Consider the following 15254-nt stretch of genomic DNA (forward strand, 5'->3'; position numbering starts at 1 on the left):
TGGGAATACCCAGCAGTTTGTCTGTCGTTCGCTTACCTTCCTACATGTGGAAAAATGGTTGGAATTCGGCAGTCCAGGGCGGGCCCTGTTGCAGGACGGCCTGACGGGGCACACCTCGTGGACCCGGCAGGGCACGGCAGCCGGGAGTGACCAGATGCTTGTGCTTGGCGGTGACGTGTCCCTCGCCTGTGTGCGGCGGGGTGTTGTGAGGACGCTGCAGGTCACAGCCCTGCCTTCGGAGTCCTTACGAACTGCAGGACCCGGTTCAGAGGGCGCAGGTCTGTAACTCACCGTTGCAGTGGCTTCTGTATCACCCAGTAAAAAGGGAAAGAAAATATATAAGCCCACAGCCTGTCTGTCCTGAAAGCATGAATGTTTTCCAGCTTCGCGACCCCAAGAGTCTCTCGGACAATTGTAATTGCTCCGTCCTGGTCAGTGTGAAAGCTGGCAACCCAGCCCTTGATCCACAGGGACGTGCTGGGAATTTCCAGGTTACATCAAAGTTGTTCTCCAGAAGTTTACTTTCATGTCATTCATTTTAAGCTTGGGCTGCAGGTCCCCAGAGACACAGCGAACTGTAGTAATCATAACTAACATTTTAATAAACTTTTCTGTTTACTGAGCACCTTGCCCCCAGGCTCTGCCCTGACCTCGCTAACATGACCCACGGGGGATTTTTCAGCCATCCTCCCAGGGCTGCTGGGCTGTGTCAGGCCAGCCCGGGTGGGGGAGGAGTCGGCCCCCGCCTGCCACCCCGCGTGGCTTTGTGAGCAGTAGGTGCGGGGCCGGTCCCAGGCTCAGCGCCCAGCCCCAGCCCAGTCTCCAGGCCCCCCTCCCATGCGCCACTGCTGTCCCCTTGCCCGTGAAGAGGGAGGTCCCTGCAGGAAGCACGTGATCTCCGTCACTAAGGTCTGCTCTGTAAGGTAACCAAGGTGGATGTAGTCGTGCTCGTCTCTGGGAGTCTGTTGAGCTCACCCCGGGGACAGCATGCGTCTGGCCAGCGCCGTCCCCCTGCCCGGCCAGCCTTTGCCCCCTGCTCTACACTGCTGCCCGGCTGGCTGGTTTCTCCAAGACTGCTTTAATCAGGTGGCAGGAGAGATTACCGAATTGGAAAGTAAAAATGGTTTCTACAGCCCTACTTATCCCTGTCAAATCTGAACCTTCCCCATCCAACCAGCATGAAACTGTTCTTGCTAAAAGCTGTGTCCAAACCATCGGGGTGGGAGGACGAGGATTTGTGATTTCCTGTCATGGAGAAGGGAATCCCCTGAGTTAGTCCTGACACATGCCCTTCCTGGGTTGCCAAGATCTTCGTCTTTGCACCATTTCACCCTGGAAAGAATCAAGTTCAAAGTCAGAGATCTTAAATATATTCTTAAATGTGTAAGTATTTAAAACTTTGATGATTCCAATCCTAAAGACCCTGGTTGCTATGGCAGCAAAGAGGCATGAGAGCGGAGGTCCCCAGGAGGGAAAGATGACCACAGACTTTTTAAAAACCACATTGAAGGTCCAGGTTCTTTTATGTTGACCTGACTGGCTCTGCAGGTACCTGCTCTGTGACCTTGAACAAGTTACTTAACGGGTTCCCGGCTTGTAAAAGGACTGTGGCAGGTGCATCACAAAGAGTCTAGCCAGCTCATTCCCTGAGGTATTGAAGCCTTGAGAATTGAAGGAGGGGTGAGAGCAAGTTTTCTTAGGCTTTCTGAGTTGGGGGTTTGGTGGGGAGAGGAGAAAAAAGCTGGGAGAGGCTAGATGGAGGCAACTTTAACACGAGGACCGCATTGTCCTGCTTGAGTCTCAGCACTCTTAACCTGACTTTCCCACCTTTACACAGTGTCTCCAAGACATTCAGGTCAGTTTCGCATTCTCATTTCATTCTCAGAAGGGACAGCAGAAAGAAATGGGGAAACCAAAAAAGTGATAACTTTTTTAAAGGCGTTTTACAAATACTAAATATTTTATTTTTATTATGTGAGTTTCAGGTGTAAAGCATTATAGTTCCCCATCATACACACTGCAGAGTGATCCCCACCGCGTGTCTAGTTACCATCCATCACCATACACTTGACCCCCTTCACCCTTCACCCATTTTACTCACCCCAAACCCCCTCCCCTCTGGTAACCACTAGACTAATCTCTGTGTGTTGTGTTGTGTTTGTGTACTTAGATTCCACATATGAGTAAGATCACATGGTATTGGTCTTTCTCTAAATTATTTCACTTACTAGCACACTACCCTCCAGATCCATCCATGTTGTCACAAATGGCAGGATTTCTTTCTGCTTCTATGGCTGAATAGTATTCCATTTTGTGTGTGTGTGTGTGTGTGTGTGTGAGAGAGAGAGAGAGAGAGAGAGAGAGAGATATTAATGTATCACATATTCTTTATCCATTCACCTATCAGTGGACACTTAGGTTGATTCTGTATCTTGGCTATCGTAAATATGCTGTAGTGAACATTGGGGTGCATGTATCTTTTCAAATTAGTGTTTTCATTTTCTTCAGACAAATAACCAGAAGTGGAATTGCTAGATCATATTGTAGCTCTATTTTTAATTTCTTGAGGTACCGCCATACTGTTTTCCATAGTGGCTGCACCAATTTACAATCCCCCCAACAGAAATTTTCCCTCCTTCCCACATCCGTTCCAGCATTTGTTATTTCTTCTTTTTGACGATGGCCATTCTGACATGTGTGAGGTGATATCTCATAGTGGTTTTGATGTGCATTTCCCTGGTGAGTAGCTATGTTGAGCATCTTTTCATGTGTCTGTTGGCCATCTGTATGTCTTTTCTGGAAAAATGTCTATTCAGAACCCCAGCCCATTTTTTAATTGGGTTGTTTGTGTTTTTGTTGTTGAGTTGTCTGAGTTCTTTATATATTTTGGATATTAACTCCTTATATAAGGGATACACGATTTGCAAGTATCTTCTCCCATTCAGTACGCTGCCCTTTTGTTTCGATGATAGTTCCTTTGCTGTGCAGAAGCTTTTTTAGTTTGATGTAGTCCCACTTGTTTATTTTTGCTTTTGTTTCCCTTGCCTTGGAGTTAGATCCAGGAAAACATCTCTAAGACCGATGTCAGTGTGACAGGTAATTCTCAGTAATTTCCAGAGGCCACAAGCAGTCTTGCCTTCCTGGGACCTATCATTCCCTTTGCTTTTTTATCTCTGTGAAAATCAACCTTTATGAAAACAACAAGGACTGAGACAGTGACTTATAGAGTTGTGCATTTTGTCATCTCAGAATCTGGGTGTCAGAACCATTTAACGCAAATATTTTTTTTTGAAATATTAGGATCAGTGCAGAAATCAAGTCAGACACTTAAAGATTCAAAGCAACTGTTCTGCCCTCCCTTCCCCCACCCCTCCAGTTCTCTGCCTGCCACATTCCTCTCCAGCACAGTGTAGGGGAGTGGAAAGGGTGGCACAGTTCTTCATGCAGTATATACTAGGACCACATCACTGGAATGCCTGTCCATTTCTTGTGAAATGCTACATTAATTTCTTGAACTGTCACTTACCACTAACAGTAGCATCTCAGCAGTTTTAAGCTCTCTTGAGCTAGCAAACTTGATGGGTTTTTTAATGCCCAAATGAGTAGACTTGACCCCATGGACAAAGTTAGAACCAGTGGTGGTCAGAGCTTCCCTGGTGTGGCTTCTTTGAAGACTGGCTTCTCGGGGGCCATCCCTAATCCTGGGGCAGAGGAAACCCCCTGCAGACACAGGGCAGAATGTGATGTCTGGAGCCGTACAGCCATACAGCTTCATACAGCCGAGCTGGAAATACCTGCAAATACAGCTGAGGCTCTGGCCATGGTGAACCCTGCTGGCCCGGAGGAGGGGGCAGTGCCTTCCGCAGGGCCCTACAGATCACTTCCAGTCCCGGTGCCCAGGTCAGCTGAATGTTGGGGAGAAACGGTCCAGGAACAGGATGCATTTTGCAGTGGGTAGGAAATAAGAAAGAGAAAGTAAAGGCAGGGAGATCAGAAAGGAGCATTTGGGGATTCAAAATGAGAGCACTGGTGGGTGGTTTTTATGAGTCCTGTTCCTGGGCCGGTTCTAAACACATGAAGGCTGGGCAGTCTAGCCAGACCACACAGACATGTGGAACTTCAGCATCCCATGGATCCTAGCACTGGCACAGCTGCTTTTAAAAGACTCCAGTTAAGCTCCAGAGGACCACCCAGGGTTCATTGCTGTTGGAATCGTGGATGCTCTGCCTGGATTAAGCATCTACAGCCATGTTGCCCTTACACTTTTCAGTTCCCAAGAAGGCGTCTTTTCATGGACTTAAATGTAATCACTTTACTGGATCATTACAGCAGGGAATCAGAGACGTGGGAAGGAATTTAGAACTCCTTGACAGATATTGCCATATCCAATGATACTTGATAACAGATCTAGATTATTTTTTTTTTTTTTTTTTTACCTTTTTATCAACAGCTTCAGTTCCTTTTATTGCTTTGAATGTGAAGGTTAAATACCTATGGACAGGAGGTCTTGCGGGTTTTGCTTCTTAGTTTTACAAGGTTTCAAGTTAGGAGCATAGCTTTGCGTCTCTGTGGATTGTTCCTATTTTATTCGCTTGTTCTAGTGCCACCTTCTGTTGAAGTTTCTTCTCACAGCTGTGGGTCACTATCTGATGTGGGTAAAGGAAAACGTCTCAGATGTAAAATACAGCTAGACAGGAAAGCTTTTGAGTTAAGATAAGAGTAAGATTTTAGCCGATTGCTAACTGCTTTATTGCTAACCTCTTTATCAAAAATTAAAATTCAAACTGTCCCTTCCTGATGGAAAACACTTGGGAAATTAAAACTGCATTACTGTAAACTTAATAATTTGTTATTGCTTATTGTAAAACCCTGCAGGTGAAAGATGGGTGTCATTGGCATGCTTCAGATATGGCACCAAATGTCAGTTTGTACTACGGTTTGTAGAAATGATGGGCAGTTCAGGGTTTCCTACTAAATTGGGGGTAGAGTAGATTTTGCATATGTTTTTTAGGGAGCAAAGGCAGAAATTAAAGTAGGTCTTCCCCCCCAGCATCAGCCTGTGGTATTTATTGACTACAGAGTTGACAGCAATGAAGTAGGGAAGTTGGATTCACCTAAATCTGCCCAAAGTAACTTAAATCAAGTGTTTCTTTCTTTTAACTTCCCCATTGTGATAGAACTTTTCCAAAACTCGGCTACAGGTGAGAGGGCTGAGGACTCAGGTCAGAAGCTGTTCTCTTAGTATTTCTGGTTCTGTTAAAATGCAGTGCAGCTTCCGCGGGTCAGACAGAATGTCCATCCCTGGCATCTGTAAACCGATCAGACTCACCTGGGGTACGAGTTCAGTTCGACGTTGAGATCAGCGGTGTCCTCGGTGGACCTCGGGCTCCCGCGGGGCGGGGAGGGGGCTGGGGGCATGGGGAGGGGTGGTCGCAGGGCCTCCCGTCTCTCCCGGCCCGTCTGAAGGTGTCCTTTTCTCCCCGCAGGGACGCGCTCAAGATCCAGCAGCTGCAGCAGCAGATCCGCCTGGAGCGCGAGGCCCGCGTGCGCTCCTCGCCTCCCGCGTCCCCGGAGCCCCCGGAGCCGCGCTCGGAGCCCATGAGCGCGCTCGCCGCCCGCCCCGCGCCCGCCATGCAGGCCTCCGGCTCCTTCAGCTACGCGCGCCCCAAGCAGTTCATCGCCGCGCAGAGCCTGAGCCCCGGCGCGCCCCGGCCCCCGACGCCCGCGTCCCCGACGCCCCCCGAGCCCGAGGCCCCGTGGAGCGCGCTCCCGCCGCCGCCCCCGCCGCTCAGCCAGCCGGCGGCCGCCCCCGGGCCCGACGCCTTCCCGCCGCCACCGCCGCCGCCTCCGCCGCCCGGCCCGGGCCCCGTCACCCGCGCTGCGCGCCCCGGCCCCGTGCCCGCCGCGCTGCTCCGCGCTCTGCTGCCCTCGCCGCCGCCCGCCGCCGCCGGCGTCTCCACCAGCGTCTCTGCGCTCGGCCTGCCCCGCGCCGCCCCTGCCACGTGAGTGCCCGCCCTCGTGTATATGTAGCGGGGTCCAGCAGCCAGGACTGGACGGGGCAGGGCGGGGCGGGGAGCCGGGCTGGGTGCCCTGAGGGGCATTGCAACCCGTGCGTCCGCGGGACCGAGAAATGAGCTCACCCACATACATGTCGTACACGTGAGATCGTACACGTACCGACTGGAGGGGACAGGCGTGTCAGTAGCTTCACGTTGGTGCAGAAAAAGTGAGACCCTGTGCAAGCCGGCCAGAAATGATGGAGCCGGGCCCGTCCCCAGCCACAAATGATGGAGCCGGGCCCGTCCCCAGCCACAAACGATGGAGCCGGCCCTGTCCCCAGCCGCAAACGATGGAGCTGGCCCTGTCCCCAGCCGCAAATGATGGAGCCGGCCCTGTCCCCAGCCGCAAATGATGGAGGCGGCCCTGTCCCCAGCCACAAATGATGGAGCTAGCCCTGTCCCTGGCGAGCCATGATCTCTGCAGGAATTGCGCGATCCTCTGTCCCAGTCTTTCTGGATGGCTTTCCTTATGTCACAGTGGTGACGTGACAGCCTTCTGAAATCTTTACTTAGAAACTCTGAGGATAAATAAGATAATGTCCACAAAAGTAGAGGAAGGCCTTCAAAAGAAACCTACGGGCAGGTGTCTGTGCGTGTAAAGTGTAATGAGTAAGAGCTAGAACTCACCCTTTTGACTGAGGGGTTCAGAAATGTGTGCTAGCCATGGTCAGGCCAGTTCCCTGTCTCAACCCTTCCTGTTGAAATCTTGCTTCAGGGCTCGCCAGGATCCCAATAGTGTTCAGAGAGAGAAGAAGGGGATCCTAAGGAGGGTTTAGTACTGGAATAAAAATGCGAAGACCTTAGAATTCCAGTCCTCTTCATTCACGTGCACGTTTTCCACCCTGGGGTGTGCTCTTTGCCCACGACAAGGTGCGTCCAGGAGCTCCTGTTAGCTGCGTCCTGTTTTGTTAGGCACTTTCTAAATGCTGGCTGCGGGAACTCTATGTTTGAAATCTGGCTCCTTCTCAAAGTTTTATTAGAGAAAGCTCAGTCAAATGACAACATAAATGCGTCGAATCAGGGAGGAGCGTCTGGGTGGTAAGGACGTATCATGGGCACCTGCTGAGGGTTGAGTCAGTCCGCCGGCCCGAGAAAACCTTTGTCTCCCTCCCCTCCTTTTGTGTTTGAGCTTTTATTTGGCGGCTGGGGAATGAATATTACCTTGCTTCAAAGAAGCTAACTGTTAGAAAGGGAGGGGGTTGTTACCTGACACCCTCCTCCCTTACTAAGAAATGGCACCAAATCTTGCTTCCCGGAAGACGAGTCCTGTATAAATCATCCACCTATTCTCAGTTGGAATTTGAACAAAGGTGAGTCTACCAAAAGCCTTGGTGGTGGAGGGGTCATATTTTATCATCTCAAGTAGAAAAAGTGGTTTACTCTGGTTTTTGACTTCGAAATTCCATTGCGTTAGGCAGTTCTAAGGGCTTGCCTCGAGTCATAGGAGCCTGGCCCCTTATCAGCATCTGTCGTAGTTACTCCTACGGAGTCAAAATAATTTTATAATTGTTCCCAGAGAGGGTCCAGCAGCTCCTGCCGCTTCTTAAAAGTTACCGGACGGGGGGAGAGTTGGATACATGTATATGCAGGGCTGAGTCACTGCGAAACCATGACAACGTTGTTAATCGGCTATACTCCAATATAGAAGAAAAAGTTTAAGAAAAGAAAAAGTTAGTGGAGAAATCACGCTGGTTTTGTGCTGTGGGAAACTGTATCCCAGAGGTAGTTAGGCGCTGTGACACCAGGGTTCAGTGGCAACCCCAGGCTTCCAGCTCTGTGCCAGCCCAGAAGGCGCTGTTGTGTGGTTACCCTTTTGTCTTCAAAAAGTTTTCCTGTTGCCAAATCACACACACTTGAAGAATTCGTTCTCTTGGTTTGATACACGTGACTTTCGAAACATTCTTTTCCTCTGGTGAATCGTGGCATCACTCGTTTTGCATTCTGAATTAAAAACAAAAAAGTAGCTATTTATCCGTCATAATCATTCAAATAATTTGCCACAGACCGAGTGTCCCTTTCAGGGTTGCCATGACCAATTGGCGTCCTTGAATTTGTCGGAACTGCCGAACTCTTTGTCAAGTGACTCTTTTCAATTACTTATATGTTATTGGGCACTCGTGGTGATTGTGACAGCACACTCAGTTTCACTTACACGTCGTTTCTCTGGTCGAACAGTTTTGCCATGTATGTCAAGTGCTACTAAATGGACCGGTTACACGTGACTCAGTGAAGTGGAAATCCAGTAGTTGGGTTGGTTTTTGTAGTTGTATTTTTTTGCCTGCCTGTTGTACCAGAATATTGAGCACAAGTTTCAGATACCTCAGTTTTCTTCATCATCAGCCGTAGTACTGGCTGTTGTTTGTATGTTTAGCATCGTCCCGTTTCCATCTGTCGAAGAGTAGGTCTAAGTAGTCTGTGGAGATAAGGTTCTGCTTCTCGCGTCTGGGCAGTGGAGGGCAAGGCAAGGGGCAGAGGCAGGGAGGCCCGGGACAGCGGCCTCTGCCGGCACGCGTCCTCGCGCGTGGGTGGGCTTTGGGGGACTTCTGTGCATCCAGGCCCCTCGTGCCTTTCCTGCAGACAGCTGCCTCTTCCCCGGGCCGTGGGGTCACCTGCAGGGAAAATACTGCCTCCTCAAAGCTGGTGACGGACACAGATGTTCAGGTGACTAAATCTCTCAGATGGAGGCCGTGAGGAAGAGCACGGGCCTCACTTCTATAAAATGAATGTATCCCCCTCCTCTCGGAATCGCTGCTTCCATTGCTGTACTCCTGTCCCCTGCTCAGTGAATCAGCCCGAAAGGCGGTGGGGATCCAGGGCATCTGGGAGTGCCACCCCCCGCCCGGAAAGAGGGCGGCAGCTCTGCCTTAGCTGGTCCCGAGTGGCTGGGCAGGTCTCAAGGTGGATCAGATCAGACCCGAGCCAGATGGCCCGCTGGGCACTGCACTGCTCACCCACCTTCACGCCCCTGGAACCTGCTCTCAGGCAGCAGGTAGCCACGGTGCTACAATGTTTTATACTCTGAACTACCTCTTTTATAATAAGCAGGCTTCGCTGCGTTTGTCAGCAGAAAAGCATGTGTCATTAGGAGCTGTGATGCACGTGCGTTGAGAGCTTTTATCCTGCAGCCTCTCAGCTCTTGATAGGCAGTATCTCCTTGTCCTCTCTTCCTCCCTGACTTATAGGAAACAGGTAGGTGGGGACAACGCCATCATTCTCCCTTCAAGGTGAGAGACCAGGAGGGGGCGGGTTTCCCAGGGTTCTGGAATTAGCCCGAGCGAGGCGTGACTTCGCCTTGGGGTGTGGCCCAGGCTGATCCGTAATCAATCTGATGTCTAATGTTTTTTGACTGAGGTTAAAGACTGCAGACCAACAAAAACCCCCAAGTCTTAAGGAAAAGTTTGTAACGGATTCCATTGTAGTTTAGACGTGTACAAATCGGGACCGTGGTTAGATAGTAACTAATAGAAAAGACAGAACCGGCAGTGGACTTTGCTACAGGAAACAGGTAGAGGCGGAGGCCCCGAGGGTCTTGTCATTGGGCTCACTGGGGTCCAGCATCTTAGAGGATTCCACAAAAACGCGCGTCCAGTCCCAAGCAAGTATTCCCCAGAAAGTAGCAGGCCGGGTCTCGGGTGATGGTTCTGTTCAGCTACCTGCCCCAGGAGCCGCTGGAAGAACACCTCGGTCCTGGGTGACCCTGCACAGGGTGCGCGGGCGGGCACAGTGCACACACGTGTGCCAGGGCCCAAAGGCAACGTGGAGAGAGTGTAACATTGGTGTAAAGTTACGTGCTCTCCTTGAAGCATGAGCTTCAGGTGCCCAACTGGACGCCAACAGCTTTGGCTTCACAATAAAAATCAGTAAAAATAATAGAGTCGATGTACAGAAACTTAGTTTATGTATCTGCGGCTCTATTTTTTTTTGAATTTTATTTTATTTATTTTTTTATACAGCAGGTTCTTATTAGTTATCCGTTTTATACATATTACTGTATAGATGTCAATCCCAATCCCCCAGTTCATCCCACCGCCACCCCCTCACCACTTTCCCCCCTTGGTGTCCATATGTTTGTTCTCTACATCTGTGTGTCTATTTCTGCCCTGCAGACCAGTTCATCTGTACCATTTTTCTAGGTTCCACATATATGCATTAATACACGATATTTGTTTTTCTCTTTCTGACTTACTTCACTCTGTATGACAGTCTCTAGATCCATCCACATCTCTGCAAATGACCCAATTTCGCTCATTTTTATGGCTGAGTGATATTCCATTGTATATACGAATCACATCTTTATCCATTCGTCTGTTGATGGGCGTTTAGGTTTCTTCCATGACCTGGCTGTTGTAAATAGTGCTGCAATGAACATTGTGGTACATGACTCTTTTTGAATTATGGTTTTCTCAGGGTATGTGCCCAGTAGTGGGATTGCTGGGTCGAATGGTAGGTCTATTTTTAGTTTTTTAAAGAACCTCCATAGTGGCTGTACCAATTCACATTCCCACCAGCAGTGCAAGAGGGTTCCCTTTTCTCCACACCCTCTCCACCATTTATTGTTTATAGATTTTCTGATGATGCCCATTCTAACTGCTGTGAGGTGATACCTCATTGTAGTTTTGATTTGCATTTCTCTAATAATTAGTGATGTTGAGCAGCTTTCCATGTACTTCTTGGCCATCTGTATATCTTCTTTGGAGAAATGTCTATTTAGATCTTCTGCCCATTTTTGGATTGGGTTGTTTGTTTTTTTAATATTGAGCTGCATGAGTTGTCTGTATATTTTGGAGATTAATCCTTTGTTCATTGAATCATTTGCAAATATTTTCTCCCCTTCTGAGGGTTGTCGTTTCGTCTTCTTTGTAGCTTCCTTTGCTTTGCAAAAGCGTTTAAGTTTCATTAGATCCCATTTGTTTATTTCTGTTGTTATTTCCATTACTCCAGGAATTAGATCAAAAAAGATCTTGCTGTGATTTATGTCAAAGTGTGTTCTTCCTATGTTTTCCTCTAAGAGTTTTATAGTGTCCAGTCTTACATTTAGGTCTCTAATCCATTTTGAGTGTATTTTTGTGTATGGTATTAGGGAGTGTTCTAATTTCATTCTTTTACATGTAGCTGTTCAGTTTTCCCAGCACCACTTACTGAAGAGGCTGTCTTTTCTCCATTGTATGTGCTTGCCTGCTTTGTCATAGATTAGTTGACCATAGGTGTGTGGGTTTATCTCTGGGCTTTCTATCCTGTTCCATTGATCTATATTTCTGTTTTCGTGCCAGTACCGTATTGTCTTGATTACCGTAGCTTTGTATTAGAGTCTGAGGTCAGGGAGTCTGATTCCTCCAGCTCCGTTTTTTTCCATCAAGACTGCTTTCGCTATTCGGGGTCTTTTGTGTCTCCATACAAATTTTAAGATTTTTTGTTCTAGTTCTGTAAAACATGCCATTAGTAATATGATAGGGATTGCATTGAATCTGTAGATTGCTTTGGGTAGTATAGTCATTTTCACAATATTGATTCTTCTAATCCAAGAACATGGTATATCTCTCCATCTGTTTGTATCATCTTTGATTTCTATCATCAGTGTCTTATAGTTTTCTGCATACAGGTCTTCTGTCTCCCTAGGGAGGTTTATTCCTTGGCATTTTATTCTTTTTGTTGCAGTGGTGAATGGGATTGTTTCCTTAATTTCTCTTTCTGATTTTTCGTTGTTAGTGTATAGGAATGCAAGAGATTACTGTGCGTTAATTTTGCATCCTGCAACATTACCAGATTCATTGATGAGCTCTAGTAGTTTTCTGGTGGCGTCTTTAGGATTCTCTACGTATAGTATCATGTCATCTGCAAACAGTGACAGCTTTACTTCTTCGTTTCCAATTTGGATTCCTTCTATTTCTTTTTCTTCTCTGATTGCTGTGGCTAGGACTTCCAAAAGTATGTTGAATAATAGTGGTGAGACAGGACATCCTTGTCTCGTTCCTGATCTTAGAGGAAATGCTTTCAGCTTTTCACCATTGAGAATGATGTTTGCTGTGGGTTTGTCGTATATGGCCATTATTATGTTGAGGAAAGTTCCCTCTATGCCCACTTTCTGGAGAATTTTTATCATAAATGGCTGTTGAATTTTCTCAAAAGCCTTTTCTGTGTCTGTTGAGATGATCATGTTTGTTATTCTTCGATTTGTTAATATGGTGTATTACATTGATTGATTTGTGTATGTTGAATCCTTGCATCCCTGGCATAAATCTCATTTGATCATAGTGTATGATCCTGTTAATGTATTGTTGGGTTCTGTTTGGTACTATTTTGTTGAGGATTTTTGCCATCTATATTCATTAGTGATATTGGTTGGTAATTTTCTTTTTTTGTAGTATCTTTGTCTGGTTTTGGTATCAGGGTGATGGTGGCCTCATAGAATGAGTTTGGGAGTGTTCCTTCCTCTGCCATTTTTTGGAAGAGTTTGAGAAGGATGGGTGTTAGCTCTTCTCTAAATGTTTGATAAAATTCACCTGTGAAGCCATCGGGTCCTGGACTTTTGTTTATTGGAAGATTTTTTTTTTTTTTTTTTGCCGTACGCAGGCCTCTCACTGTTGCAGCCTCTCCCGCCGCAGAGCACAGGCTCCGGACATGCAGGCTCAGCGGCCATGCCTCACGGGCCCAGCCACTCCGTGGCAACTGGGATCCTCCCAGACCGGGGCACGAACCCGCGTCCCCTGCATTGGCAGGCGGAGCCCCAACCACTGCGCCACCAGGGAAGCCCTGTTGGAAGATATTTTTTTTTTTTGGAAGATTTTTAATCACAGTTTCAGTTTCATTGCTTGTGATTGGTCTGTTCATATTTTCTGTTTCTTCCTGGTTCAGTCTTGGAAGGTTATAGCTTTCTAAGAATTTGTCCATTTTTTCCAGGTTGTCCATTTTATTGGCATAGAGTTGCTTGTAGTAGTCTCTTAGGATGCTTTATATTTCTGCGGTGTCTGTTGTAATTTCTCCTTTTTCATTTCTAATTTTATTGATTTGAGTCTTCTCCCTCTTTTTCTTGATGAGTCTGGCTAATGGTTTATCAATTTTGTTTATCTCCTCAAAGAACCAGCTTTTAGTTTTATTGATCTTTGCTGTTGTTTTCTTTGTTTCTGTTTCATTTATTTGTTGTCTGATCTTTATGATTTCTTTCCTTCTACTAACTTTGGGTTTTGTTTGTTCTTGTTCCTTCAGGTGTAAGGTTAGATTGTTTATTTGAGATTTTTCTTGGTTCTTGATGTAGGCTTGTATTGCTATAAACTTTCCTCTTAGAACTGCTTTTGTTGCATCCCATAGGTTTTGGATTGTTGTGTTTTCATTGTCATTTGTCTCTAGATAAGTTTTTTATTTCCTCTTTGATTTGCAGTGACCTCTTGGTTATTTAGTAACATATTGTTTAGCCTCCATGTGTTTGTGTTTTTTTCCCTGTAATTCATTTCTAATCTCATAACGTTGTGGTCAGAAAAGATGCTTGATATGATTTCAGTTTTCTTAAATTTACTGAGGCTTGATTTGTGACCCAAGATGTGATCTATCCTGGATAGTGTTCCATGCGTGCTTGAGAAGAAAATGTAATCTGCTGTTTTTGGGTGGAATGTCCTATAAATATCAATTAAACCTGTCTGGTCTCTTGTGTCATTTAAAGTTTGTGTTTCCTTTTCAATTTTCTGTCTGGATGATCTGTCCATTGGTGTAAGTGAGGTGTTAAAGTCCCCCACTATTACTGTGTTACTGTCGATTTCCTCTTTCATAGCTGTTAGCAGTTGCCTTACGTATTGCGGTGCTCCTATGTTGGGTGCATATATAGTTATAATTGTTATATCTTCCTCTTGGATTGATCCATTGATCGTTATGTAGTGTCCTTCCTTGTCTCTTGTAACATTCTTTCGTTTAAAGTCTATTTTATCTGATATGAGTATTGCTACTCCAGCTTTCTTTTGATTTCCATTTACATGGACTGTGTTTTTCCATCCCCTCACTTTCAACCTGTATGTGTCCCTAGGTCTGAAGTGGGTCTCTTGTAGACAGCATATATGTCTTGTTTTTGTATCCATTCAGCAAGCCTATGTCTTTTGGTTGGAGCATTTAATCCATTCACGTTTAAGGTGATTATCAATATGTATGTTTCTATGACCATTTTCTTAATTGTTTTGGGTTTGTTTTTGTAGGTCCTTTTCTTCTCTTGTGTTTCCCACTTAGAGAAGTTCCTTTAGCATTTGCTGTAGAGCTGGTTTGGTAGTGCTGAATTCTCTTAGCTTTTGCTTGTCTGTAAAGATTTTGATTTCTCCATCGAATCTGAATGAGATCCTTGCCGGGTAGAGTAATCTTGGTTGTAGCTTCTTCCCTTTTATCACTTTAAATATATCATGCCACTCCCTTCTGGCTTGTAGAGTTTCTGCTGAGGAATCAGCTGTTAACCTTATGGGAGTTCCCGTATGTGTTATTTGTCGTTTTTCCCTTGCTGCTTTCAATAATTTTTCTTTGTCTTTAATTTTTGCCAATTTGATTACTGTGGTTCTCGGCGTGTTTCTCCTTGGGTTTATCCTGCCTGGGACTCTCTGCGCTTCCTGGACTTGGGTGGCTATTTCCTTTCCCATGATAGGGAAATTTTCAACTATAATCTTTTCAAATATTTTCTTGGGTCGTTTCTCTCGCTCTTCTCCTTCTGGAACCCCTATAATGCGAATGTTGTTGCGTTTAATGTTGTCCCAGAGGTCTCTTAGCCTGTCTTCAGTTCTTTTCCTTCTTTTTTCTCTCTTCTGTTCCATGGCAGTGAATTCCACCATTCTGTCTTCCAGATCACTTATCTATTCTTCTGCCTCAGTTATTCTGCTATTGATTCCTTCTAGTGTAGTTTTCATTTCAGTTATTGTATTGTTCATCTGTTTGTTTGTTCTTTAATTCTTCTAGGTCTTTGTTAAACATTTCTTGGATCTTCTCGCTCTTTGCCTCCATTCTTTTTCCGAGGTCCTGGATCTTCTTCACTATTATTATTCTGAATTCTTTTTCTGGAAGGTTGCCTATCTCCACTTCATGTAGTTGTTTTTCTGGGGTTTTATCTCGTTCCTTCATCTGGTACATAGCCCTCTGCCTTTTCATCTTGTCTGTGAATGTGGTTGTTGTTCCACAGGCTGCAGGACTGTAGTTCTTCTTGCCTCTGCTGTCTGCCCTCTGGTGGATGAGTCT

The 15254-nt window shown here is 46.2% G+C and overlaps 1 protein-coding gene across 2 annotated transcripts in view; it reads left to right on the plus strand.

The window, feature by feature from the left end:
* Positions 1–15254, plus strand: part of PALLD (palladin, cytoskeletal associated protein) — a 382354-nt gene that overhangs the window by 332240 nt on the left and 34860 nt on the right. For both annotated transcript variants that reach the window (XM_089912674.1, XM_022594849.3), the window contains one exon: positions 5487–6002. In XM_089912674.1, the coding sequence (XP_089768800.1) occupies positions 5487–6002 (516 nt within the window). The remainder of the gene's footprint in view (positions 1–5486; positions 6003–15254) is intronic.

This window comes from Delphinapterus leucas, chromosome 6 (assembly GCF_059928025.1).
Source record: "Delphinapterus leucas isolate spDelLeu-1000000601 "Yukka" chromosome 6, BTC_Dleu_Yukka2, whole genome shotgun sequence".
NCBI classification, from domain to species: Eukaryota; Metazoa; Chordata; class Mammalia; order Artiodactyla; family Monodontidae; genus Delphinapterus; species Delphinapterus leucas.